The sequence below is a fragment of the Zootoca vivipara genome, chromosome 3 (assembly GCF_965207765.1).
Source record: "Zootoca vivipara chromosome 3, rZooViv2.hap1.1, whole genome shotgun sequence".
NCBI classification, from domain to species: Eukaryota; Metazoa; Chordata; class Lepidosauria; order Squamata; family Lacertidae; genus Zootoca; species Zootoca vivipara.
Window position 1 is genome coordinate 71,924,598 of NC_142586.1, and position 27,464 is coordinate 71,952,061.

The 27,464-nt window shown below is 42.3% G+C and overlaps 1 protein-coding gene across 1 annotated transcript in view; it reads left to right on the top strand.

Annotated features, from left to right (window-relative positions):
• The window catches only part of C3H1orf198 (chromosome 3 C1orf198 homolog), a 28,053-nt gene extending 4,114 nt beyond the window's left edge, over positions 1 to 23,939 (top strand). Inside the window, exons 2-4 of the mRNA XM_035108482.3 lie at positions 9,820 to 9,870; positions 18,785 to 19,312; positions 20,369 to 23,939. Coding sequence (XP_034964373.1) covers positions 9,820 to 9,870; positions 18,785 to 19,312; positions 20,369 to 20,425 — 636 coding nt within the window. The 3' untranslated portion in view covers positions 20,426 to 23,939. The remainder of the gene's footprint in view (positions 1 to 9,819; positions 9,871 to 18,784; positions 19,313 to 20,368) is intronic.
• The last annotated feature ends 3,525 nt before the right edge of the window (positions 23,940 to 27,464 follow it).

Sequence of the window (27,464 nt, forward strand, 5' to 3'; positions counted from 1 at the left end):
GGCCTGAGATTTCAGAGGCATAGGCAAGACCAATGTAAGAGACATGAACTGGGCTGAGAAGGTGGTAGGTGTATTTACCCCATGTTTAAAATTTGCCCATTGCCTGTTTGTAGAGATGGAGGGAAAAACCAAAACGTTAGGCGGCAAACCTAACTTGTGTCAGGAGAGTCAAACACAGCTCAATAGAAGTTTCAAATAAAAATATATACATGTCTGTTGGTTCTTTAATAGTAGTCACCCCATACACTTAATTCTCTGGATGGTGTACATATTTGTTTAAAAAGGCCACATAAAATCACATACTGATTTTAAAAATTCAATTCAATAAAGCAGTGCAGTACAGAAACAATGTAAGTGATAGAAAGGAAACTTAAAACTAGAATAAAATAAAATCATACCAAGCCACACATAATACAGCCAGAGGATAAAACGACGACTGTACAACACCAAATAACTTATCCATTTAAAAAGCTTGTGGGAATAAATAGCGCTTTCCCTGATGTAGAAAATATATTAAAGTAGGCACACTTTGTCAGTTTAGTACGGTAACTCAATTCCTACAGAACCCACCCTGCCAGAAAAAAAGGGGAGTCAATTACCTCCCCAGGGGTTCTGTCTTAAGTCAGGCATCCCCAAACTGCGGCCCTCCAGATGTTTTGGCCTACAACTCCCATGATCCCTAGCTAGCAGGACCAGTGGTCAGGGAAGATGGGAATTGTAGTCCAAAACATCTGGAGGGCCAAAGTTTGGGGATGCCTGGTCTAAGTGTTGGACAGCTCATACTTTCTGGAAGTTGTTCCTTATCTTTATTTGAGATCTACCTTCTAGAGCGACGTAGAATAAATGTGCCCCATGTCACAACCCTTCAAATATTTGTAGATGCCTATCGTGTTGTCTCTTGATTATCTGTCCTCCAGGCTAAGTGTGCACAGCACCTTCAACCTTTCCTCATAGGAAAACGCTTGTTGTGGTTGCTTTCGTGAAAAACAAAGGCTCTGAGGAGCCAGCCATTTCTTTCGGGTCTTTTGGAGAATTTGACCTAGTTTCAAGATGCTGTTTTCCACCAGATGTTTGGGATTATTGAAAAGGAAGAGGGATTTGTTAAATTTGTATACTGCCCCTTATCCGTAGATCTCAGGACGGTTCATGACATGAAAATACAAGACCAAAAACACAAAATGCAGAATAAAAAACAAGAAGGAAAACGTGGTGATTGTTGAGTGGACAGCCTTGGTTTCACTTGTGCTTGTGCCACCATCTCAAGCCACTTCTGCCTTGAGTAAAAAGGCAAGATAAATAACGAAGAAGAAGAAGTAGAAGTAGAAGAAGACTTGGCCTATTGCCAGTTTTGCCACCTTTCCCTGATGTACTTCCATCCATGTGCATTTATAACCCACACTATTTAATGTTTTTGCAGGCAGAGAGAATGTACATTACTTTTCACGGTGCCACATAACTCTTTATCTTTTATTTTCCTTTTTTTTTGGCTGCAATAAGCTAACATGACTGACTGTCCACAGTAAATATATTCTGAGGTAGTCTTGAATAGTCAGGGTCAAGCTATTTTATTTATATTCATAAAAGCCCCGGCTCATTCAACAATAACAAGGCAGTGTACAGATATATATAGGTTAGAGGATAGGAAACAATATTAACTCCATCACACTTTTCCTTGGGTGGAAAGTTATTCTGACACTCTCCCCTCTTCACTGTGTTTTAATTTTTTGGAAGTCGCCCAGAGTGGCTTTATTATGGGCGCCAAATAAATAATAAAGTATTGTATTTTTTTTGTATAAAATATGTACAAGAGACGCAGGACACATATAGCCCGAACATGCGCACGCACGCACGCACGCACACACACACACACACAAGCATGGACTTCATTCAAGTATTCCTAAATCAATACTGGGGCAGCAGGGTAATCTCATAGAAATTCCTCAGTGTACCATACCCATGGTTCAAGGGTTTTTCAGATGTCAGGAAATTGTTCATTAACTTGCTCTGAAAAAGCCTTATGGTCTGCCATGTTCTCTGGTGCACTCAGTTTGTGTGGGGAATTGCTCACCTTTTGGGGTCTTGTGTGCTGCTGAATGTGACTTAAAATTCCCAATGCTCTCCTATGGCTCCGGGGGGAAGATACCTTTTCACAGAAACTTGTCCACTGGCATTGGCCTCATCACTTGAAGGAGCCCCTGAGATTCCAAGTAATCTTATGGCTTCCCAAATCACAGTTTGAAAGTAGCTGTCTTCTCATTAGGGTGTTCTTTCTGTAGATATGTTTGGATGTTGGAAAAAAAGGTCTACGAATAATGGTCCATCAAAACAGTCTCATGATTAGCTGTTAGAGAATTGGCCGTCGTCTTATGGTTGTTGAGTGGCAGATAAACTAAGCCAGCGGTTTTCAATTAAGGGAAATACTGAAGAGAAAACAAACATCATAACCAGGAAACAATGGAAGGAATGCAAAGGCACCCAAGGAAATACTTTAGTAGGCCTGTCCTAAAAGTTCATTCATAAAAATGACCTGTCTTATTTTAGAAGGCTATGTGTGTGTCTTTACTAACAGCTAATAAGTTTAGCAAAAGGCAGTAGGAAGTTACTGCTAAAATAAGAATTGGAGCTGAGGAAATGTTTACATTCAACTCACGGAATCTGGCAAGCCGTTCCACGTATCTTGAGGGAAGTCTGGTGGTATAATAACTCTGTCTATTCCAAGAGTTGATGTTTTTAAGACACCTTCTAAAAAGATTAAATCTGGTTTTCCACTGCTGCTGTTGAGCCAGGAAAAACAAGAGTGTGGAAAAATAAAATTTAATGGTCCTAATTATAACTGTTTTTAGGTTTTGCTAATCTCTTGGTGGTTGATACACGTGGCAAAGCAGCTGGAAAATGGAGCAGATGCTTAATAGTACTACAGTGGTGCCTCAGGTTACAGAATAATAAAAAAGGTAAAGGACCCCTGGACAGTTAAGTCCAGTCAAAGGCGACTCTGGGGTTGTGGCGCTCATCTTGCTTTCAGGCCGAGGGAGCCGGCATTTGTCCACAGACAGCTTTCTGGGTCATGTGGCCAGCAGGACTAAACCGCTTCTGGCGTTACGGGACACCATGACGGAAGCCAGAGCACAGGGAAATGCCGTTTACCTTTAGTAGTAGTAGTAGTAGTAGTAGTAGTGTAAATAAAAAGGACACATTCTACTCATGCAAAAACATGCTGATTCCCGGACCGTCCGCAGGCCGGATTTAGAAGGCGACTGGGCCGGCTCCCCCCCCCCCGGGGCCTTAGTTTGCCTGCCCATGGTATACATGTTGGCAGTTCTTTCCTAATAGCAAATGGTTTCATGGGGGATTTTATCAGTTTGGAAATAGCATACAAATTAAACAACAAAAAGGATGCAAATTTGTCCATCTGGCATAGCTTTTTTTTTAAGTGTTACCACTAAAATGCAGAGCATGAATTTGAATACAGTATGCCCTTACTGCGTTCCCTCCACCTTACAAACACACCTTCCTGGTTCTCCAAAGGCTTAGAAAGATTAATAAGCTTCCTCTCTGCATTCTGTATACTGGATGCCCCAAGCCAGCTGCTTGGCAAAGAGCTTTTTTTTTTTTTTGCACCTTTATAGGACATAACACATGTATTTATGATGTTCATTTTTGACGTCTTATCTCATTGAAAGTTCTGAAATTATCACATGAATTGTGTAAAGTTGGCATTATTGTACTGTGCAACTTAATATCAAAATCAGTTTAGTGTGTTTCCTGCTTTATTTGTTGAATTTACATACAGTACTACCCTTTCTCCCCAAGGAGCCTAGGGCACACACAAAAAATTACATGTCCCTGAAAGAACAGGTTTTTTTTTTACAAAAACTTCTAATCAAAATTATAGTAAAAAACAAACAAACTACTGTGCCCGGAAAAGTTTTTTTTAAAAAAAACTGTTGTTTTGAGTCCTAGTTCACTTGTGCCCCCCATCCTGGCCAAATGCCGTGGAAAGAAATAATAAATCTTTCCTCCTTGCATTTACAATTTTATGTCTATATAGTCAATAATTAGACAAAAGTTTGGATTAATGGTACCTTGTTTCACAAACTTAATCTGTTCCGGAAGTCCATTCAAAAACCAAAGCGTTGCAAAACCAAGGGACGCTTTCCCATAGAAAGTAATGCAAAATGGATTAATCCATTCCAGACTTTTAAAAACATCCCCTAAAACAGCAATTTAACATGAATTTTACTATCTAACGAGACCATTGATCCATAAAACAAAAGCAACAATCAATTTACTGTACTATAAAATAAGACAGTATTGTAGATGATAAAAATTAAAAAAAAATTCCCTTGCCTGCACTGATGATAGTCATTGTTTGGATGGGGGGCTTTTATCCATTTACCCAGTCACACGATCAGTCAATCAATCAATAGCTGAACTGGGTTCCACACAGTCACAAAAACAAATGAACCGAAAAGTCTCAAAAGCAAAAACGCAAAATAAATAGCAAAAACAAAGGCTCCAAACTTAATCCGTTCCGGAAGTCCGTTTGACTTCTAAAATGTTCAAAAACCAAGGCACAGCTCCTGATTGGTGCAGGCACACCGGAAACAATAGCCGACAGCTGCATCGAATGTTCGGCTTCTGGAAAACGTTCGAAAACCGGAACACACACTTTTGGGTTTTCGGTGTTACGGAACCAAGGCATTTGAGAACCAAGGTACATCTGTACTTGGGAGCAAGCTGATAAATTTCTCCTCCCTTAAAATGCTGGCATATAATCCAACTAGGAATTGGTAGTGGTGGTGGGGAGACACATAGGGCTGGGAGAGACCACTGTCCGTAACCCCAAAGAGCTCCTGCCAGTCAGTGTAGGCAGTACTGAGATAGGTGCACCAGTGTCCTGACTAGTATAAAGCAGCTCTCTGTGTCCTTTATAGAGAGAGAGTCACAGCACCATTGTGGAAGATCTCTGGTTCAATCTCCAGCTTGGACTGGGAGATGCTCTTGTCTGTAGCCATTGGGAGCCACTGCCAGGCAGCGCAGTCGATGATTCTGAGCAAGATGGGCCAATGGTCCCTGTACAGGGCAGCTTTCTGCACTCCAGAGGGCCCAGGCCATTCTCTTCCAGCTTAGAGCTTGTGAAGCATGCTTAAAGTGTGCTGGCTTTCTCTGCGTCCACACAGTGGTTGAAGTTCTAGCAGGTACAGAAAGAAGCCAGTGAACCTTAGCCAACCCTCTCTAGCTTGGAGCCAGTGAGATGCAGAAGAGACTGGCCTTTGTTGGGGAGCAACAGGGTGGGGAGGCAGAGGTTGGGTTTGGTACTCTGCTTGCATCCAGGGAGCTAGCACAGATTACAGGATTCCACCCTTATTTGGAGCTGCGGAGGAGATTATTTACTCCTCCAACGCTGGGAGGAATGACTCGAGCGCCTCTTGCTTGCAAGATAGCAGGGCTGTTGTCCAGCCCCTGCTTAGAAGTATATTTTGAATACATCACATGCATACACATTTAATCCATTGGGCTTCTTGATTATCTGCATGCTGCACAGCATCATGATGACTTTGTTTTCGTAACTCTTAATTCCGCTAGGCAACCACTGTCAAAACTATTTTTCCAATTCTCCAGTCGCATGGCAAACTAATCTGCATCTTGTAGCCACATGTGATTTAAAGTGAGTGGAGCTTGAATTAACTCCAAATTGGTCTCCCCTTTAAAGTGCTGCTTTAAGTATTTAGATCAAAATTGAAGGTCTCTAAAAAATGAAGCTTTAAAAAAAAATCTGGAATATTTTCTTACTTAGCTGAAAGTCAAAACCAATATGGAACAAGTACTTCCCTCGCCTTCCATGATATGAAGAACTGAGGAGAATTTGTTTTTTTCCATTTTAAATAATTCATGTTTAAGGCTAAGTCTCTGACAGATGGGCTGGTTGTTGTTTTTTAGAAGAGATTGTAGAACAGGAGGACAACAGAAATGATCATCTGGTTGGACTCTTCAGTGGGGAAAAGATACATTTTTTTCGAAACTAAGAAGCCTTAAATGTTGTAAGGTGGGAGAACATGATAGCACATCTCAAGCTTGTACAGCTAAGGTGCACAAACACCTTATTTGACCATATGTGGCAAATCCATTTGTGGTACTCTTAAATGTTCAATGAGCTCTTTGTGATCCTCAGTTGGAACGCAGTGTAGAAAAATATATTTGGGTTGCCCTGGGGATTTATGTGGAGGCAGAAAACCAGCAATTCTTGCTTTTCTGTTTCCACAGAGCTTATTATTACAAATTTAATATATTCTTACTTTTGAGTTTCCAAGTAGGGGTAACTGGATTGAAATAAGATTACTTTGGAAGCCGTCCTCTGAAAAAAAATGAATGAGGATATTCCATTGCGTGATGGCCTTAGTTCATGCTGTGAGTTCTGCTAGATTAGGTGGGTATAGGTCAGAAACTCTCTGTGGTGAAGGTTTCAATCTACACCAGCTTGAAGATTTTTGTGTGTTCGTATATTGTTCTAGGATGGTTATGTTGTTTTGGTATTTTGCCCAGATGTTTTATATCAGACTGGGGCTGATGGGAGTTATAGTCCGCCACTCTGTGAACGGTGCAACATTGGCTATGCCTGTTCTTAACTATCAGTCAGTAGAAATGCCCCACCTTCCACATACAGTATCATATTGCTAACTCGTCTCTTCTGGGTCTGTTACTGTTAACTATTTGTTTTCATAAGATGGAGAAGGCTTTCATATTCTAGATGCAGTGGTACCTCTGATTATGAACTTAATTCGTTCCGGAGGTCCATCCTTAAGCTGAAACTGTTCTTATCCTGAGGTGCACTTTTGCCAATGGGGACTCTCGCTGCCACCGCTCCACCAGCGCACGATTTCCGTTCGCATCCTGGAGCAAAGTTCGCAACCAGGAGCAGCTACTTCTGGCTTCGCGGAGTTCGTAACCCGAAGCGTTTGTAACCAGAGGTGCCACTGTACTGCTTTCAAACAGGTAGCAAGTACAGTTACTTAAAATGCATTTAGCAGTCTGTGGTCTGCACAGAGCATCACAGGGGCCAACAGTCGTGCCCATGTGGTCAACAGGGGAGTACTTGCTCAAAAAGAGCAGTGAAGGCTAGGTAATGGAGTGTTAAGGCTTATACTCTGGGATAGCTCAGTTGGTAGAGCATGGGACACTTAATCTCAGGGCTGTGGGTTCAAGCCCCACATTGGGCAAAAGATTCCTGCATTGCAGGAGATTGGACTAGATGATCCTCGTGGTCCCTTCCAACTCTACAAGTCAATGCGTCTAGGCTCATGCATGTGGCAAAACGAGCTCATGTGCTGAGAAGTTGTAATAATGCTACACTTACTGCAGTTTCCCATTCAAGGGACTCCTGGCAAGCAGGGACTTTCATAATCGCACATGATGATAGACACAGCCTCCCGCTCCCTCCAGGGTTTGTAGTGAAACCTGTGTATGTAACAACCAATTGAGTACCAGGAAAGTAAGTTTTGGAATAAATTGCCTTTTTTTGAAAAAGAGGAGACAGAAGAACCCTTGGCTTCTGCTCTCTAGACTCCTTTGTGGTATTTTCTTTTACATTTTCTCAATATTATTTTTAAAAATACTACTTCTCATTTATAAAATTGGTCCTTTATTCTGTTATGAACTGCTGCTGTAAGGCATTTATAGGCCGTGAGCACATTGCTGGCTTAAAGCACAGCTTAGTCATTCTTTTTCTTAATTCAGATTGAAGCTGGTTTGGGGGGGATGTTTCAAAATGCACAATTTCGTAAGAAACAACAGGATGGATACGGATTGTGGCTAAAGTAATGCGTAGGCTCCTTCCGAAACCAGTGGCAGGGGTACACTGGATGCCGGGTAAACTGGCGTGTGTGCACAGCCTCATTTGCCAACAGAGTAATCTTTTGTGCTGACTTGGATAACAGAGCAGTCATTTGGTTCTTCAGCGCTGATAAATGGTCAGATCCCTGCTTATGTCATTCGCCATCAGGAACGAACGATACCAGTGTCTCTCGCATCTTAGAATTCCAATGTCTTTTTCAAAACAAGCTGCTTGGAATAAGTCTCTGTTAGTTGCATACTTTTCTGCATTTGATGCTTTGCAGCTGGCGGCTGAGGTTAGCTCTGTGACCGAATTCTTGTTTGTGGATGGCATTTTTGTCCTGAATTCAGATGAGCAGAGGCCAACAAAGTCTCCCGCTCCTTAAATGCGCTGCCGGGTGAACAAAAGCCTAAATCCTTGGCATCTCTTTAGAGAAAGTGCTCCATTTCTTGAGCACAGTGGGGGAGGTGGGGAAAGGGATTCAATTTTGATGGCTTATACTCCTCCCAAGAGACTTATTCTAAGCTGGGCTGGAACATGAATCAAAACATTTATATATTCCCCTTTCTCTTACTCTGCTAATCATCTGTGTGCTGTGTTGGATCTCAACGCATTTCCAACAAATAAATAAATAGCATGGAGCTAGCACACCCAACCCAAGAGACTACCATACATCTGTGTCTAAGCATGACCTCTAAAATAGCCAGGAATACAATTTTTAAGATTATCGTCAGTGTACAAAGTTGGGATTGTTAAAGTGCAGAGAGGTGTTCCCAGTGGCTGCCCCATAACGTTGGCATTCCTTTTCCCTGGAGACATGCCAAAACCTGAATAATCTTTCGAAGGCTATGTTCTGTCAGGGGATAGGGTCTGAGCCCACGATGGTGAAGTCAGCACAAGAGTGTTTTCATCCAGAATAAAGATCACCTGTGATTAGAATCCCCAAATGTGAGCAGGTCTATGCAGAGGTTTGGTTAATCTCAAACATAAATATTATTTTTTTCAGTATGAAAGTCCAATACAAAACACACACACACACACCCCTGGCAGAAGCCTACCCATTTGCTAGTGTAAAGAAAAATTACTTTTGCCCAACCCATACAACTAGGGGGGTGGGGGTGGGAAACACAATTTTTTAAAAATCAAACATAATTGCCCCATCCTGTTTTGAAACGTTATGCACTACAGTGCAAAAATGGGGCTCCAATTCAGCAATTGTACACATTCTCACAGACATACACTGTAGCGCTGTGTGTAACAGTCAAAATACTTCAATAAGCTAATGCAACAGGGACAGTATGCTAGATCCAGGCCAAAATAACATTTCCTGTCAGTGAAGCTAAGCTAGAGAAGAATTCTGTTCTGTTTTGTAGATCAGCAGCAGAAGTTCTAACTGGCTTCCAGCTTTTTATTTTGAGTTCACATGAAGGGTGACATGTGAGCCAGAAATAATCCAGATGGGCTCTGCATAGAGAGGCTAAAAGCAAGGGGAATAATATTTGCTGCTTATTAATTGAGTCATTTTTGAAGGGAGCATCTGAGGCAGTAAACATGGAATGCCGGCTGCATCAACATCCTTCCACAGTTTCAAATCCCACAATTCTTTGAGTGTATAAAGTTTTGTGGTTTTTTTTTTAATGTAAGATGAATCAGCAAGTGTCTCTTTAGATCTCCACTTTAGAGCAAAGGGAATATTCTGTCATAAAAGCACATTCAGATATTTGTGCATGTGATGTTGTGGATTTATTCTACAAATCAGCATACGAAGTGAGAGCCTGTGCCTTTCAGAATTTTCATCAAGAGAGTGCTTCTTCTTATCTTACTTCTTGTCTTTCTCCATCTGTTAGCTGATTAAAGCAGACATTTTGTTAAAAAAAAACCTTCAACTGTATTACATATTATTAAGGTCTACTATAAAATGCCATCTCTTTGGCGTTTAAAAGTCTACATGCTTACTTGTGCATAATCATTCTTCCATTGTGTTCCAGGATATCACATGGCAAGATGAACACTCTGCTCCTTTCTCATGGGAAACCAAGGTAATTTTGCTAATTTATGTTATTCTCATAACTCATCTCTCATTGGAAGTTTAACCAAGGCTAATTGACACTCCTGAGTTTTGCACATGGTTAGGGTTATACCATGCTAATGGTAGTTTAAAAGAAGAGTAGGGGTTTTTATTTCTTGCAGTTAGGGTGCAGGGCATTTAATATTGTGTGAGCTCACTGGATATCACTTCTTGCAACGCTATACAAAAATGGCTATTGATTTCTTAATAATGCTGCATTGCAGCCAACCAAGTCAGAGTTAGACCCGCTAAAGTAAACATAATCCCCTGCTTTATCCTCGCAAGAACCCTGCAGGGTAGATTAGGTGTGGGGCTAACTAGCCCAAGGCCAGGGAATTTCAAGGTCGGGCAAAAATTTGAACCCAGATCTCAAAGTCTAACGCTATCTAAAGCTGTTATCTACGGTGTCTAGCTCTCAAAACTGAATGCTGTTGAGTTCAGTGTGAACAGTTATAGCTCTTAGAATGTGCTCTTTGAAATGTAAGTAGTTCAGCTGTGGTTTAGAAAAATGTGTTTGGCATAACGGGCAACCTGCTCGCAACTTAAACTGGTGCAGCATGGTGGTTAAAATGGCAAGCTGTGAACAAGCAGGGTCCCTGGTTCGAATTGTACCTTGGGCAAGCTTCTCCTTCCCTCTGCTCGGTGATCGCAGTAATGCCTGCTGCGCTTTAACAGGCTGTAAGGATCACTGAGAGAATAAATGTGGAGAGTTTTGGGCATTCAGGAAGCAGCATCTAAATGGCAAGTATATTACTATTCAGTGGAAACATTGACCTGGAAAATGACTGCATAATGTTAAGGATGTGGGAGGATAGAATGAATCTTGTTTAAAGGTCCCTTTAATGGGATTCTTTAAAATGGAAAAATAATATAGCTCTAGTTGTAGACTCCTTTTTGCCGTCCTTCCTATGAAGCTTCCCCCACTAACCAAATGGAAGAAAGTTCTGGTGTCACTTTATAAATACCATGTTGACAGCAGGTAGCTGGAATGCCAGGGAATAAATAAGCTGACTTCAGCGAAGGTGGCATTCAACTGAGTTTTATGCAGAGTAGACCCACTGAAATTCATTAACACAACTACAGTAGATCTATTAATTTCTGAGCAATATTTAATTGAATGCCACCCTGGGTTTGGTTCTCAAAGCAACTTACACCTCGAGTGAAAAGATCAAATTATTATTATTATTATTATTATTATTATTATTATTATTATTAATACTCTGTCCATCGGGCTGGGTTTTCCCAGCCACTCCGGGTGACTCCCAACAATAAAAGCACAATAAAACATCAGACATTAAAAACTTCCCTAAACAGGGCTGCCTACATATGTCTTCTAAAAGTCAGTTTAGCCTCTTGGCATCTGATGGGAGGGCGTTCCACAGGGTGGGTGCCACAACTGAGAAGGCCCTCTGCCTGGTTCCCTGTAACCTTGCTTCTCGCAGTGAGGGAACCACCAGAAGGCCCTCAGCGCTGGACCTCAGTGTCTGGGCTGAATGATGGGGATGGAGACGCTCCTTCAGGTATACTGGGCCGAGGCCAGTTTGAGCTGTTTCAGCTGCCATGTGTTGTTTCCAGGTTGCCATCAGCAGAATGTAATTGCTTAAAATTGCCTGATATAGCTGGAAAGAGGTGGCCACAATTCTCCCCAGTTCGCCTGTTAGTCCTGTTCTGCACTTTGCGAGAGCAGATCACCACCGGAAGGGTGTGGGTGGGTGGTCACAAGGCTAGGGGAAGCAAAGGGTGGAAAGGGCCATGCCTGACTTGTCTTGCGCCATCATATCGGGCCATATGATGAACCCAGAAGGCGTATTCTCCAGGTTGCAATCTGCCAGCCCACCTTTGAACATTTGTTACATACCATTGTTGTAGTTGTAGTGGTTGGGACAGGTGGAGGACCCCAAAAAGCCACTGGGTGTGAAAAGTTCTGCTCTACCTTTCTTACCTTTTTAGGTGGTACTTTCCATTTATACACCAAGAGTTCTTTTTTTGACGTTTCTACAGAACGCATGTAAGAGCAGGCATAAGGAGCGCCAGTATGTCCTATTCCATGTTTGTTTCGTTCCCTCCCTTTGCCTTTTATAAGCAGTGCTATATATGTAGCTCTGCGGCTGGTGCAGTTACTGTTTTTATTTTTATAGAATTGTAGAGTTGGAAGGGACCATGAGGAATCTCAACTAAAGCATCCATGACAGATGGCTATCCAACTTCTGCCTAAAAACCTCCAAAGAAGAGCGTCCCTGGGAGTCTGTTCCACTGCTGGAACAGCTTTTACTGTCAGAAAGTTCCTCCTGGTGTTTAGTCAGAATCTTCTTTCTTGTAACTTGATTCCATTGGTTTGGGTCCTACCCTCCAGAGCAGGAGAAAACAAGCTTGCTCCATCATCCATGTGGAAGCCCTTTAGATAATTGAAACTAAACATAAACATACACAGGCTAAACATACACAGCTCCTTCAGGCGTTCCTCATAAGGCTTGGTTTGCAGTCCCTTGATCATCTTGGTCACCCTCTTCTGCACCCGTTCCAGCTTATCGGTATTATTACTTAGATTTCTTACCAGCCCTTCCCAGTTAAACCAAATCACAATCAAGAGAATAGGGTAGATCCTAAACTATATATCTTTCAGGGGCCAAAGACCAGAGTGAAGGGGTATATTTTCTATATACAGTGAAGACTACATAATGAAGGTACCAGACACACATCTGTGGGGAGGAAATTCCACAGAGAATTTCCTCCCCCCCCCCATCCCACAATTTCTGCTTGAATTGAATCCATTTTGCTTGGGGGGAGGACGATGGCACAAAAGACCTCCAGTTTTGGAGCCAAGCTTAGGGTTGCCAGACTCAATAGAGGACAGGACTTCTGTGCCTTTAATTGCCCTGCTCTAATTTTTAGAGTCTGGAAACCTTAAAGAGAAACCAGCAGACCCTTTGTTTAATTTCCAAGCAAAGGGTCTGCTGGTTTCTCTTTAAGGTTTCCAGACTCAAAAGAGAGCAGGGCAATTAAAGGCACAGAAGTCCTGTCCACTATTGAGTCTGGCAACCCTAGCCAAGCTTCACATTATAAGCAGTTGCATACTCCCCCCCCCTCCCCCAAGAAGCAGCCTTGGAGAGTACAGCCAGGAGCAGAAAAGCAGCAAGCGGGGAAGGTCTCCTGAACCCCTTTCCCCTTTGTGCCATTTGTCCTCCAGAGCAGTGTTCCCCAACCAGTGTGCCTCCAGATGTTTTGGGACTACAACTCCCATCATCCCTAGCTAGCAAGACCAGTGGTCAGGAATGATGGGAGTTGTAGTCCCAAAACATCTGGAGGCACACTGGTTGGGAAACACTGCTCCAGAGCATGTAGTTCTAACACAGCAGGGCTTGGGCTGCAGCAAGTCACGACCCCAAAGCCATAATTTCCTACAGCTGTCCATATTTTGGGAGCTTGATCATGTTACTAAACCAGCACGTTCAAAAGAGAGCTGGCCCAAAGATAGAGCCGTTTCTTTGTTTTGAGAAATGTTGGAATTTTCTTAAAATGCATTTCTTTGCTCCTTTTACTGCAAATATGTTTTTGTCACCCCTGCTTTCAAAACATAATGCTTGGCCTACCTGGTTGTTAGCTGTGGTTATACGTGTCCAAAAATACGAGCAGCAACGTCCTACAGTTTGGGGAGGCTGGTGTAGACTGGAGGTTTCTAAAAAAAGAAGATGAATGACACTTTGGGGGGGTGAAATGGAAACATTGGTTTTGGCTGTAATTTGGGCCCATAGCTCAGTGGTAGAGCATGAGCTTGGAATGAGGCTTCAGGATTCAGTTGCTGCCACTTCCAGTTAAGTAGCAGGGCCGGGAAATCGACTTAAAACTGTGCCAGAGAGCTGCTGCCAGTCAGAGCGCACTCTCCTGGGTTAGATGGATGAATTATTTGATTTGGTAAAAAGCACCAGGGTATTTAAATCTTTTCCTTCTTTCAAGTTCCTATTTCTCTGTGGCATGCAAGCTTTTCTCTGATTTTTGGAATCTGTTTGAATTCCCACATGTGCAAGGCGACTTAGCATCCCCAATACTATTGCCCATTTTTCCTGGCAGCAGCTTGCCTCAATATGGCCACAAGCCACGCAGGCAGTGGTATCCGGTCTGCGTGGTGAACATTAGACCAGTTCACATCATAGGGAGGCAGTCTCAGCCTGGCAGAAACGACTCCTAGATTCACATGAATAAGCATCGATAGCTGCACGTCTCCATCCTGGTATCACCTCAGTGCTTATCCCCTGTGCTCACATTCATACAAGGAGACAGCATTTGGTTGGGGAGGGGGGTTTGAGACTCCCAATGCCCAGTTAAATTTCTGGATCTGAAAGGCAAACAGCCTAAGGAGCTGCAATATCATCTGGTTTGTAGTCTGAGTCTGTGGCTCAAACTGTCTGATGGCCTGCATATAACTGCCTGAAGTGATTGACGAAGGGGTTCTTCATTCTTGCAGCAACTGTTTGAGAGCCATTGTGGTGTAGTGGTTAAATTGCTGTACTAAGAACTGGGAGAACAGAGGTCAAGTCCCCACTCGATCATTAAGCTCAGTGAGTGATCTTGAGCCAGTCATAGTCTTTCAGGTTAACCTAGCTCACAGAATTGTTATATAAGGATAACAGGCAGGGGAGGGGACCATGTCTGTCCGTTTGAGCTCCTGGGGAAAAGGCGACATAAAATTATAATAAAAAATGTAATGAAATACAGTCGTACCTTGGTTTTCGGACAGCTCAGTTCTCAAACATTTCGGCTCCCAAGCGCGGCAAACCCAGAGGTGACTGTTCTGGTTTGCGAACTATTTTTGGAAGCCGAATGTCCGGCGGGGCTTCCGATTGGCTGCAGGAGCTTCCTGCAGCCAATCAGAAGCCGCTCTTTGGTTTCCAAACATTTTGGAAGTCAAACGGACTTCTGGAACGGATTCCATTTGACTTCCAAGGTACAACTGTATGGAGCTAGAAGCAAGTCAGAGGCTATTTTGTGTACCCTTTTGGTGATGCATTGCAATCTTGGTTTTGTTGAAGTTCTAAGGTGCTGGGTGTTGGTGTTCTTTGCAGGAAATCCTGATACTTTAGTGGTTGTCCAATCAGCTGAGACTTAGGCTGCAATCCTAGACACATCTACTTGGAGTAAGTCCCACTGAACTCTGTGGGGTTACTTCGGAGTAGACACATATATGATTGCACTGCAGGCGTACTCTTGTCAGTTAGCCAACTTTAGGTTCTTCTCTTCCGTCTCAGCAATTTTGTTTCTTGAAATACTACAGGTTATGCTTAAAGGAGTTTTTAGTGGGTGTGGTAAGCTCTTGTCCTACAGGCCTTGTTTCAGTATTTGCCGGTGGGTTTTTTACTTGTTCTATTTTGAGGTTGCCAAGCCAAACAGCTTGTTTTGGCTGTGCACGCTATCTGCTTAACGAAATACTGCACATTCCCAACCAGTGAATAAGCTATAAAAATAACTCTGTGAATTCTTGTGGCCTTCTCTGCTTTTAGTGCTTGGTTGAGAGCTGGTTAGCAGAGTTCCAGTTTTCATTCAGTTTGATGGGGAAGCCAGCCTTATAATTTAACACTCACCTGATCGCTTGGGGCATTTGCCACCATTTCGCAGTGAGGGCGAAAGAAGCTGGCCACAGAAACCTCTCTAAGAACCCGGGCACAGCTTCCACAGTCTCCTTTCTAGCCATTAGAACAAAGGAAGCAGACTCTGTGGCACTCCACGTTGCTGGACTACAACTCCCATCATTCCTGGCCAGTGGCTGTGCTGGCTGGATCCAGTGGGAGTTGGTGCCCAACAACTTCTGGCATGCCACAGGTTCCCCAATCCCACGTTAGAGTTAGAGGGTGTAAACTACCCTGAGAGTTTTATTAAAAGGTGGTATAAAAATAATTATAAAATCAGTAAATAATGATTAAGTGGTACATAAATGCCTTAACTAAATGAATACAATAATAAATGGTTGTAGATGGCCAATATTGGAATAAGCCTTTATCTGAATAATCATTAATGTACAATGAAGTGCAAGATCATTTAGTCAGATCCTGCTGTTCTCCCCTCTGCCCACAGAACCTGAATTGCCTTGGGGACAGAGCTTTCAAAATACAGTGGTACCTCTGGTTAAGTACTTAATTGGTTCCGGAAGTCCGTACTGAACCTGAAGCGTACTTAACCTGAAGCGAGCTTTCCCATTGAAAGTAATGGAAAGTGGATTAATCCGTTCCAGACGATGAAAAACACCCCCTAAAACAGCAATTTAACACGAATTTTACTGTCCAATGAGACCATTGATCCATAAAATGAAGGCAATAATCAATGTACAGTGGTACCTCAGGCTAAGTACTTAATTGGTTCTGGAAGTCCGTACTTAACCTGAAGCGTACTTTTCCATTGAAAGAAATGGAAAGTGGATTAATCCATTCCAGACGGGTCCTCGGAGTACTTAACTTGAAAGTACTCAACCTGAACCCGAGGTATGACTGTATTGGCAATTCTTCATTGCCAGCAGTGGCAACTGAAGCCCGTTGTGCCTTTCCATTTGCACTGGGTCACCCATTGCCAACTTGATGCCCTCTGGCTGTTTTGGACTGCAGATCTAAATCAGCGGCCTTGGGAATAGGCCAGAAATATGAGAGGGAAACATGAGAGGAAGGGATAAAGTTGTGGATGAAATCAGTGTTTAGGCAGATTATTTTGAAGAAGACCAGAACCGTGACCTTGAATTTTGTAATTTCAGAACTCAGCAATACCTATAAAGCTTTTGGTCTGCCAGAGCTTCCCTACCCCATAGTGCGCAGAATCCCAGACTGCCACTGCATGGAAGTGTTCCTGCTGGCCAGTTAGTCAAGTGGAAATAATCTTGCCAGGCCGGAAACTTCATCATCCAAGCCATACATTACCTCCTGCTGCTTGAACAAATGGCCAGAAACAGGACATGTGGTTTGTGTGCTTTCAGTTCAGAATATCTGGAAGCTGTTGAAACTCATTCTGCCAGGGAACTAACTCATCCACTCCTTCCCCCTCTCTATGCTTTGTTTCACTTTTTAATTTTATTTGTTTCTTTCTTTGGTCTCTGTTTATGAATCGCTTCCCATAAAATATCTCTAAAGTGATTTCAGATATTTCTAATATGGTATGAGATAAAGATACCCACTTAAGAGGCTTCCTGAAGAAGGAAGGTCATAATAATAATAATAATAATAATAATAATAATAATAATAATACCCCACCCATCTGGCCAGGTCTCCCCAGCCACTCTGGGTGGCTCCCATGGCTCCCAACAGAATATTAAAAACACGATAAAACATTGAACATTAAAAACTTCCCTAAACAGGGCTGCCTTCAGGTGTCTTCTAAAAGTCAGATAGTTTTTAGTTCCTTGACATCTGATGGGAAGGCATTCCACAGGGCGGGTGCCACTACTGAGAAAGCCCTCTGCCTGGTTCCCTATTCTGTGTTGTGAGCCGCCCTGAGATCTACGTTAGTATACAAAAGGTGGTATACAAATTCAATAAATGAAATAAAAATAATTCAGTAGGGGTAAGAAAGACAATAGAGATGGAACTCTGGGAGGAAGTTCCAAAGGGTCGGTGCCACAACACTAAAGACCCAACTCCTATATCTTACATTAAAGACCTCCTGAAAACTGAAACATAATAATGCTGGTGGGATAGGAAGCAGGCTTTGCAAGGGAAAAGATGATGGGCAGCAAAAAGGTCCAGCATTCTCCATCGTGTAAACCTAGACTCCAGAAGCAGAAGTGAGCCTGGTTAGAGTTGGAATGGGTGTGAGTCTCCTCTCCTGCCTCCTCTCATTCTTCCTTGAAGGCCATCTTAGAATTTCTCCATTACTGAGCAAAAGCTGGGCTTGAATTGCCTCTTTGTTAAGAAAACACCTCATTTGGCCTCTAACGTTACAGGCCTCTGGCACAAGTTTTCTCAAGTTACTTTATACTGGGGATGACTATCCCGTGGTCCTCCAGATGTTGTTGGGCTCCAACTCGCATCAGTCTCAGCCAGCATGGCAAGTGGCCAGGGATGGTGGGAGTTGTAGCTCAACAGCATCTCGAGAATCACATGTCAGGCACCCTATGCTTTAAGCTTTGGCCCTCCAGATATTTTGGACTTCAATTCCCATCTTCCCCGACCACTGGTCCTGTTAGCTAGGGATCATGGGAGTTGTAGGCCAAAACATCTGGAGGGCCGTAGTTTGGGGATGACTGCTTTAAGCTACTGTATATCTGTTTGTTCCTGCATGTTCTCAACTAGGGTTTGAGCAGTGCTCCTACAGTTGTGAAGCCAGTCAATTCAAGCACGAGGGAGAGTGTCTTGATGACTAGATTTGAAACCTGAATCGTGCAGTAGTGCACATGGCCAACCTTGCGTAGGAGTAAAATGTTTTCTCTGTTATGTGTGGTGTGTTTTTGTTTGTTTGTTTGTTTCATGCCCCTTTATTATAGTTCCTTTTACGCTGTGTACTTTTTAGATACTTTGGGCCATTCGTCAGAGCAAGCTAAATCTGTAGTATCTGGTATCCCATCTCTAACTAGCTGCTTGGCTCTTTGTTTGGCACAATGGATTTCATCCTATAAGCAAGTGCATTGCAAATCTTTCTTATTTGCACAGTTTCTACGGGTTGCAGAATCCCCCTTTACTTGGCACAAAACCTAGACTGTGTTTGTGCTCACCGTCAAAATTGTGTGCCCATACCAGATTCTCCCCACAGCTTACCTGCAGCAGGCAGGAAGTGCCAGGTAGCTGTGGCACAGTCTGCCAAATCCTCACCCATAACCTCTAAACCAGCCACCACCACCCCTCTATAAACTTCTCCACTACGTGCGTTTTCTCATGCAAAGAGAGTTGACATTAATTCTTTCTAATCCCCAACAGAGTCAGATGGAGTTCAGCATTGCTTCTCTGTCCATACAAGAGCCAAGCGCAGTGGCATTGCAGAGCGAACCAAAGCAGACCACCAAAACCGCTCCAGGGCCCCCAGCCCCCAAGCCCACACAAGGTGCTAAAACACCTAACTCAGAGGGGCTTCTGCCGGCTAGGAAAGAGGAGGAGTCGTCATTCTGGAAGATCAATGCTGAGCGCTCGAAGTGTGACGGAGAACAGTCTGAATTCTGTTCTCTGACTCCAAGCCAGATCAAGTCCATGGAGAAAGGAGAGAAGACCCTCCAGCCTTACTACAGGCAAGAATCTGGTCCAAAAGAGGCAACCAAAGCAGAGAAGCCTAGTGCCAGCAAACCTGAAAAATTGACCGCCCCAGTTCTTGCTGCAACTTCAATAGAATGGGAAAAACCTCAGCCTGGCCAGCCAAGTCCTCCTGATGTTTGTCCTGAGCCAGTGGAAAAACTCTCATCAACTGGGACCAAAAGTGAGGAGTCTGATAGTGGTTTCCTTTCAGAATTGCAGGTAAAAGCTGTTCTTTAATCCCTTGCGTTGTCTATTAGAGTGCTTTGCAAAACAAAAAAGTCCACCCTTCTGGAAATGTTGCTCAAGAAGATGAGCGGTTCATACAATTCTAAACACTAAACTTGTTTCTTTTTCTTCTGCCAATTGAATCCAGCTCCTACGTAAATGCTAATGCATTTTCATTATGTTTTTAATATACCGTGGTACCTTGGTTGTCGAACGCCCTGGAAGTCGGACATTTTGGCTCCCAAACGATCGAAATCCGGAAGTGACTGTTCTGGTTTTTGAACGTTCTTTCAGAAGCTGAACGTCCAACGTGGCTTCCGCAGCTTCTGATTGGCTGCAGGAGCCGCGATTTGGTTTTTGAACATTTTGGAAGTCAGACAGACTTCCAGAATGAATTCCGTTTGACTTCCAAGGTACAACTGTATATATAGTAGCGACATTTGCCATTTGAATCACCTGAAATCCTGTATGAGTCCCTGCATGACTTGGTTTAGAACAGGGGAGCGGAACCTTTGGCCCTTCAGATGGCTAAACTATAACTCCCAGGAGACCCAGCAAGCATAGCCAGTGGCCAAGGATGATGGGAGTTGTAGTTCAGCAGCATCTGGTAAGCCTAATGTTCCCAGCACCCGGTTTTGAGGTTAGTTTTTTCTGCTAGCACACACACACACAACCAGAAATTTAAATCTTCCTTCCCCAAATCCAGCCCTGTAAGATTTTTGATGCGAATTTCAAATTCCATAGCACTACATGCGGTGATGGGGGCCTCTGATGCTCACATGTAATTTTGGGTGCTTTTATGGGTTTTGGGTTTTTTGTTTTTGTTTTACAGTGTCCATATAATGCTATTAAAATGCCAGCTACCCCAATTTAATCTAAATTTATGCTTTCTGGGGGAAATAAAAAAATGGGGGGGGAATCTGTTTGCCAGGAAACAACCTGCTTGCCAGGAAGCACCTTTTATTGTATATATGTGTATGTTGCTGATTAGGGTTAATTTAGTTTCAATGATTTAACTATTCACCTTGTCTAATTTTTGTGTCTCTGCAGAGCAATGCAAATAACGTTATCTTGAAGACAGGATTTGATTTTCTAGACAACTGGTAAAGGACCAAAATAGCTTCAGCTCAGTTTTGGAGGAAGAGAAAAGGAACATCTCTCTTCCAGGCTACTTTATTTTATTTTATTGGTATTGGCTTCTATTTGATCTTTAAAACTAATATTTTTTCCAACTGTTTTAAATGTTGCCTTTGTATTTACACTTTTTTTGTAAAACCATATGGATATTTGTATTTTGGAATTGTCCAGTGTTAGAAGTATGGTTTTTTTCCCCCCTTTATGATTCTATAGGGTGAATTGTTATATTGGAGATGGGACAGGATACATTTCCTAATTAGTGTTATGTGTTTTAAGGACAAGGTGGAGGGATCTGATCTAGAGAGAGAGAGAGAGAAGTTGAAGGCACCCGACAGAGGCACCTATTTTCATTTCCTATACAAATAAAACCACACCTTATGGGCTGCAACATAACTTAAAGAAAGCAATTTACGTGGAGATGGTGCAGCGGCAAAACACCGTAGGCCTAGGTTCTGCTGAAGCACAAAGCTCGAAAACCCAAATTAATCTTGTCTGTTTCAAATAAACTACACAGAAATTAAGGCTACAGATTTTTACACTTTTATTTTTGTATAGGTATGTTTAGTTTGACCAACTTATTTCTAATGGTGGTATTGGTAATGTGGTCTGAAATGTTTTTGAAATGGAAAAGCTTTGACAAAGGAGGCTGTTCAAACCAGCACCATAGCTATACTTGGGAGAATAATTTGCCTAAATGCAAAGCCAATGTGGAGAGGGACATGGCAAAAGAGAAGACAAAACCCCACAAATACATTGCAGCGAAGCTTCTCTTTTATTTTATCTTTGAAAAATAACTCAGTAAGAATATTTTGGGTGAATACAACCTTGCAAAACAAACGGTTCTCGTGAGACCTCTTAGCATTCCTCGTAACAGTGGCATTGCAGTAAGGCACACCAATCTGTAGGATTGTAAATTGCCTCTTCCCTGCCCCTCCTGCAAAAGAAAACTCTACAGTAATCCACCATGTTTGAAACTTGTAGGGTGACTAGGCTGTTAAAGGTACAGTGGTGCCTCGCTTAACGAATGCCCTGCTTAACGAAATTTCCGCTTAACGAAAGGATTTTTCGAGCGGAGGTTGCCTCGCTAGACGAATTCATTTTATGAAAAATTCGTCTAGCGAATCGCGGTTTCCCATAGGAATGCATTGAAATTCAATTAATGCATTCCTATGGGCAAAAAAATATTCAATGCATTCCTATGGGATTCGCTAGACGAATTTTTAGTTATAAGAAAAGACCCGTGGAACGAATTAAATTCGTCTAGCGAGGCACCACTGTATTGGCATTCTGTCCTCTTGAATCCAGCCACTTTATCCGAGAGGTTGTTTTTTAAAAAAACTGTTTCAATAATAATATTAATGGTAGTAGTAGTAGTAGTAGTACTGTAATAAGTTTCTCTTGAAGGTATCTTGACTAATTTCTGGTGCTGCATCCCTTAGTGAGGCTAGAATTCCCAACATGTCTCTCTCTCACACACAAACCTTGATGTGCTAAGTTTTGTTAGTTGCTTTTTTAAAAAACTTGCAGAGAGCTATTTATATGATGGGTTGGTCATTCCAAAAATGGCACCCCTCCGCTATAGCTTGAAATTATACAGTCCAATCCACCACCTCAGGATTCTAGCACCTCCTTCTTTCTGCTGCACGTGTAGACCAGGCCTCATTGTTGTCAACTGTTTAAAATGTACGTGTGTGAGTAGAACTGCCACCTGACAATGCGTCATGGTTTTCCATTTTGCCTCAATGCTATACCTATCACCTTCAAGCCTTAATTTCCCTCTACGCACAACTAGTGATCCGTCCAATCCAAAGCCAAAGGTGACTGACCTTCTGATTTTAAACCCCAATAACTGAATTTCTGGAGTATTGACCCAAGGCAGTGGTTCTTTGTGCCAACTCTTGGCTGCCTCATGGAGATCCTACAAAGTTTGCATCAGACTACTTCTACAGGACAAAAAAAAACACAAACCCAAATCTTACACCCTCTCTTTTTTCCAGTGCTTTTTTTGTAACAGCATGTGCTAGTAGCCTCCTCCGGGTAGCTTATCGCAACCTCTGTTTGCTCGACCTCACACTAGTGTATAAACTAAAACCTGAAAATTCCTCTTCATCTACATAAGCTCTACTTCAGTCCACTTTCTGTACATCCAACCTCCTGTTCTCTCAATGTACTCTGCAGGAAAAATAGATTGCTACACTTAAACCAAATTAAGAGACTTCTTCTCTGTCTTTGTTCCAAAGACACGTTCATCTGTGTTGCAGTGGAAGATAAGAAAATATGGGGGAACACCAAAGGAAATGCTGCTTCTGTGTCCCCATCTCTCTCACACATGGGCGTTTGGGGTAAAACAGCGATGTAGGCAGGATAAATATGTGCATCTCTAAACACTCAAGATGCACACTCCAGAGCTCGGGATAACTTGTTCCCTGTGGCATCTTTGGGGATGCATCTCTCCATCACACTGTGTTTACTGTAGCAGTACCTGTCATGCCGCGTCGCTGTGCTGCCATGTTCAGTGTGAATTGGCTCTTGAGTAACAAGCAGCTTCCTGACACTGCTAGTTATTCAACTTGGGTTACTTACTGACAGTTCAAAATGGCAAGAGGCTGAAGAGATTTTCGCAACAGAAAGCCTCTTGCCGTTCTGGTAGCAGTTTGTGAGCAATCTGTTTATGGCTACGTTTACAGGTTTTCTGAGTCACTTTAATATTTGTAAAATAAATTCAGGACGGTTTTTTTAAAATTAAAAAAACATTTGGTATTTAAAAAGCAACAAAACACTATGATTGAGCACAAGTTCTACATGCATGAAGGCATTTCTGATTCACATTTTGGCATTTGAAAGGGAATATTTGCAATCTTATAAAAGCTGAATAATGTGAAGTGTGACTTTCTTTTTTTAGTTCAGGTCCTCTTCTCTGTGCTGACAACTTCAAGAAGCAGATGTTTTCAGTTTAACAGACAAGTAATGTCACTTTCCATATTTTTTGGCCCATGAAAGAAAATGCCCTAAGGCATAGCTGTCAAGTTCTCCCCTTTTTTTAAAGGGAAATTCCCTTATGCTGAATAGGCTTCCTCGCGAGAAAAGGGAAAACTTGACAGCTATGCCCTAAGGCCTAGAGAAGCATCTTTTTAAAATCACTGCTTTCATGCACTGACAATGGATAAACGGATAGAATCTGTGTTATTTTCTTCTTCTGTTCTCTTGTTTCGGAGTCTTTCATCTTATACACTTATGGTTTACTTCCTCTAAAGTGTTTGTACACAGCCAATTCACTACAGTGAGGCTTACTCAGAAGATGTTGATGGATTGTACTCAGTGCAACCAGAAACCTTTACTCTCCCTTTCCCTTTACTGTGCTTTGATGGCTAAATCGGATGCTTCTCCGTTTCTTAGATACGTTTTTATTGAAGTTCGTATTCAAGATACTTGGTCACATTTTGTATAAAATTACTTCTTAATTAAAGGCACCTGACATAAACCAGTTTCATTGCCTCAATTGTTTTGATGTCCTTGCCTATTCCTCCTTGCCTGTCATGGTTCTGACATTTTGATATGGGCTTCATCTGCATTATACATTTATTTTTTATTATTTCATAAAAATTATTCACATCTGATTATTTTTTTAAAAAAGACAACAACCTCAAAGCAGTTCCCAAAAAAGAATTTAAAGCAGTATCATACCACTTGGAGTCCCCCAGAGAATCCTGAGAACTGTAGTTTGTTAAGGTTGCTGAGAAAACGAAACATTACTATATTAGTTATTTGTTGCAAATCTTTGCACAAAATTGGCTCTCATGGGGGTGAAAGCTGGTTTTTACCATGTCAGACAAAAATTTTAGATTTAGAATTGTTTCTACATCTTGAGCTTAGAGTGCTAAAGACTATTCCAAACTCCCAAAACTAGAATCAAAACTAGAATCAAACTCAAAGTCTAAGCATAAGGGAGCTCAACATTTGTAGAGGGGTGTGTGTTTTATAATATACTACTGTATTTTTCCATGTATAAGATGCCCCCTATTTTTTTAAACCCAAAATTGAGAAATGAAGTTGCTTAGCTTGGGGGGGGGGGAGGTCACTTCTGTCAATCGCTCACCCGCCTGCCCTCCACTGCCGATCGCACACCTTGCCGCAGCTGCCTTGTCTGCCTGCTTATCGCCACCAACAGCCCACCCGCCCACTTGTCACAGCCGCCAATCACCTGCCCACCTTACCACAGCTGCCAATCGCCTGCTCAATTGCCACAGCCAATCGCCAGCAGGGCTTGCCACAGCCACCAACCACCTGCCCAATTGCCTCTGCCAATCTCCAGCTTGCTGCTGCCATTAATCGCACGTCCCCCCTCTGCATTCACTATCCGTGTATCAGACGACACCCAAATTTTGCCTTTTTTAAAAAAAGAAAAAAGCATCATCTTATACACGGAAAAATACAGTAATTATCCATTTGTAGCTTGCTTGTCTTTCGTGGAGCTCATAGGAGATTCTCTCCTGACCTCCCTTTTGAGTTAGCAGCTGGATCTCTTAGCTCAGGCATCCCCAAACTGCGGCCCTGCAGATGTTTTGGCCTACAACTCCCATGAACCCTAGCTAACAGGACCAGTGGTCGGGGAAGATGGGAATTGTAGTCCAAAACATGTGGAGGGCCGAAGTTTGGGGATGCCTGTCTTAGCTGCAGAATGGAATAACATCTGCCTCCAGACTACTATCCCATAATTCCAACTTAATTCATGGTTGGTAAAATTAAGAGGGTAATCTTGTTGCTTTTTAAGATCTCGAGAAAGGAAACAGGCTTGTCTTCACTTACTTTTCCTCTGCTCATTCCAAGCCCGGCCCGCTCTTTGAAGCTCAATCGAAGCAAACAGCGATCCACAGAAAACCCTAATTGACATTTGCTCCGATTGAGCACTAAAGACAGAGATTTTGCAGGGGAAACCTCCAGAGCAAAATTCCCACACAAAAATGCTCTGACACAGACCTGTGCCTGGAAAGAACAGGGCAAAAGGTAAGTATGGATGAGCCCAAAGCTGTGCAAAGCAATTCAGGTTGAAAGTGTTCAATGACCTTGAACAGTGCCAAAATAATAATAGCCAGGCACTGAGTAATTTGATGCAATCTTACAGCATTTTCAGATGATCACTATTTTGTGAGTGGGATTCAATCACATACTGGCAGATTTAAGTTGCTCGATGGATTAAAGCTGATTTGGAACTGGTTCCCCCCCAAAATATTGAATTTTTGGGATAAGGAAAATGATGGAGAAATGCGCTGGGAAAGTGATAACACTTGCTATGAGATGTCATCTAGCCTCCCCACAGACAAATCAGAATGAATGCTATTTAAGCAGGCAAGTTGCCTAATCTCCCTGCAAGCAAATCAGAATGGAAACCTAGTAAGTCTTCTGGAAGCACCCTTGATGACAAAATCCCTTTAGATCATATGATCCCCCTGAAGGTTCTACATGGCATTCTATAACATGTTTTAATCCACACTAGTTCCACTAGCATACCATGCTATGTTTGTCATATTGGTCCATCCATCTGAGCTTATAAGAAATAAGAAAAAATAAGGTAAAAAAAAGTTTATAAGAGAGGCCTGCTGCATGTAGGATTCTCTTCTATTGCCTATAAATAGAACTGGCTAATTCTTTACCTGAATTATTTTACATCAATACCCATCCATGAATCCGTATCTCTGGAATCTAATGAAAATAACTTCCTTGGTCAAACTGATCAAATCACTCCATAAATTTCCATGATGAAACCCAGACAGTGCACTGCTTACATCAGGAGGAGACACAGAGCTGAGTTTTATCTGTCAGCTTAAATTTGTTGGGACTTTATAGTGCAGTGATTTTAAGGACAGGTTCTCCAAAGCCCTCAGATATGAGTCAGTTGCATTATGAGACTACAAAGCAGTCGGGTTCCATGTTTGTAGATAGGGCTGGTGTGGGCTTGAGAAGGGAGATGAGCCAGAAGATGAGAAGAGAAGGGGGGTTGAGAAGGGAGATTGTGGAGCCACTGTTCTCCAATCGCTGGAATCCCCAGTTTAAAGGATCAGTAGGCAACGGATGGAAAATACTTCTGCCCATCAGAATGGACAATACTGGACAAGCATTCTGAACTGGTATAAGACAGGTTCTAAAGTCTGGCTCATTTCTACTCAAGGTTTATCAAGTCTTTGACAACTCCTAAGAGACACATAGCAGTTTTTGCTTCGGATGCAGAGAATCAAGGCCGTAGCAAGATTAGGCGCGAGAAGGTGTCAGCCAGGAATGAGGGAGAACTTTGATTCATATAAAGGCGAATCTATCTGATTTGCACTTTCTGAAGCAGTATATGAACTCAAGAACAGCTGCCCTTCAAAATTTGCACATAACAAATTTTGTGATGTCTACCAATGTGCACATATTAGGCAAAAGTGCACTAAAATGAATATATTAGTGAAAACAGCATGCAAAAATGTAGTCCTCCAGATATTGGAGGACTTCCATTGGCCCAAGCCACCAAGGTCAACTATGATGGAAGTTGTAATCTAGCAGTGTAAGGAGGGCCCTGGGTCCTCCACCCCTAGATGTGTGACCGTTTGGGTGGGTAGCTTTGTTTACAATTTATCTCAGTGTTGTCTGAGAGTTAATTCAGAAGCATCTTCACTCTTAAACTGAAGATACCTTGGTCTATATTTCAAGCCTGTGATGAGCACCTGGGGGTGGGAGGAGGATTGTTTCCCAAAACATTGCCTTCTCCATTTTTATTTATTTATTTGCCTTTCTTAAAAACAGTACCAGTGGTTGAATTAAAAAAGAGTGCCACACATTTCTACTATCCAATAAGGCTGAAATTACATATTATTAACAACATAATACAATGGAGAAGAGATTTGAATAATCTCAGTGCTTCTGAATAGCCAACTGAGAACAAAACCACTTTTCTTCCAAGCTATTAAATGGATTGTGGTCATACCGGTAGGATCGAAATAATATTTTATAGGTTTATTTAATTTCCACTTTT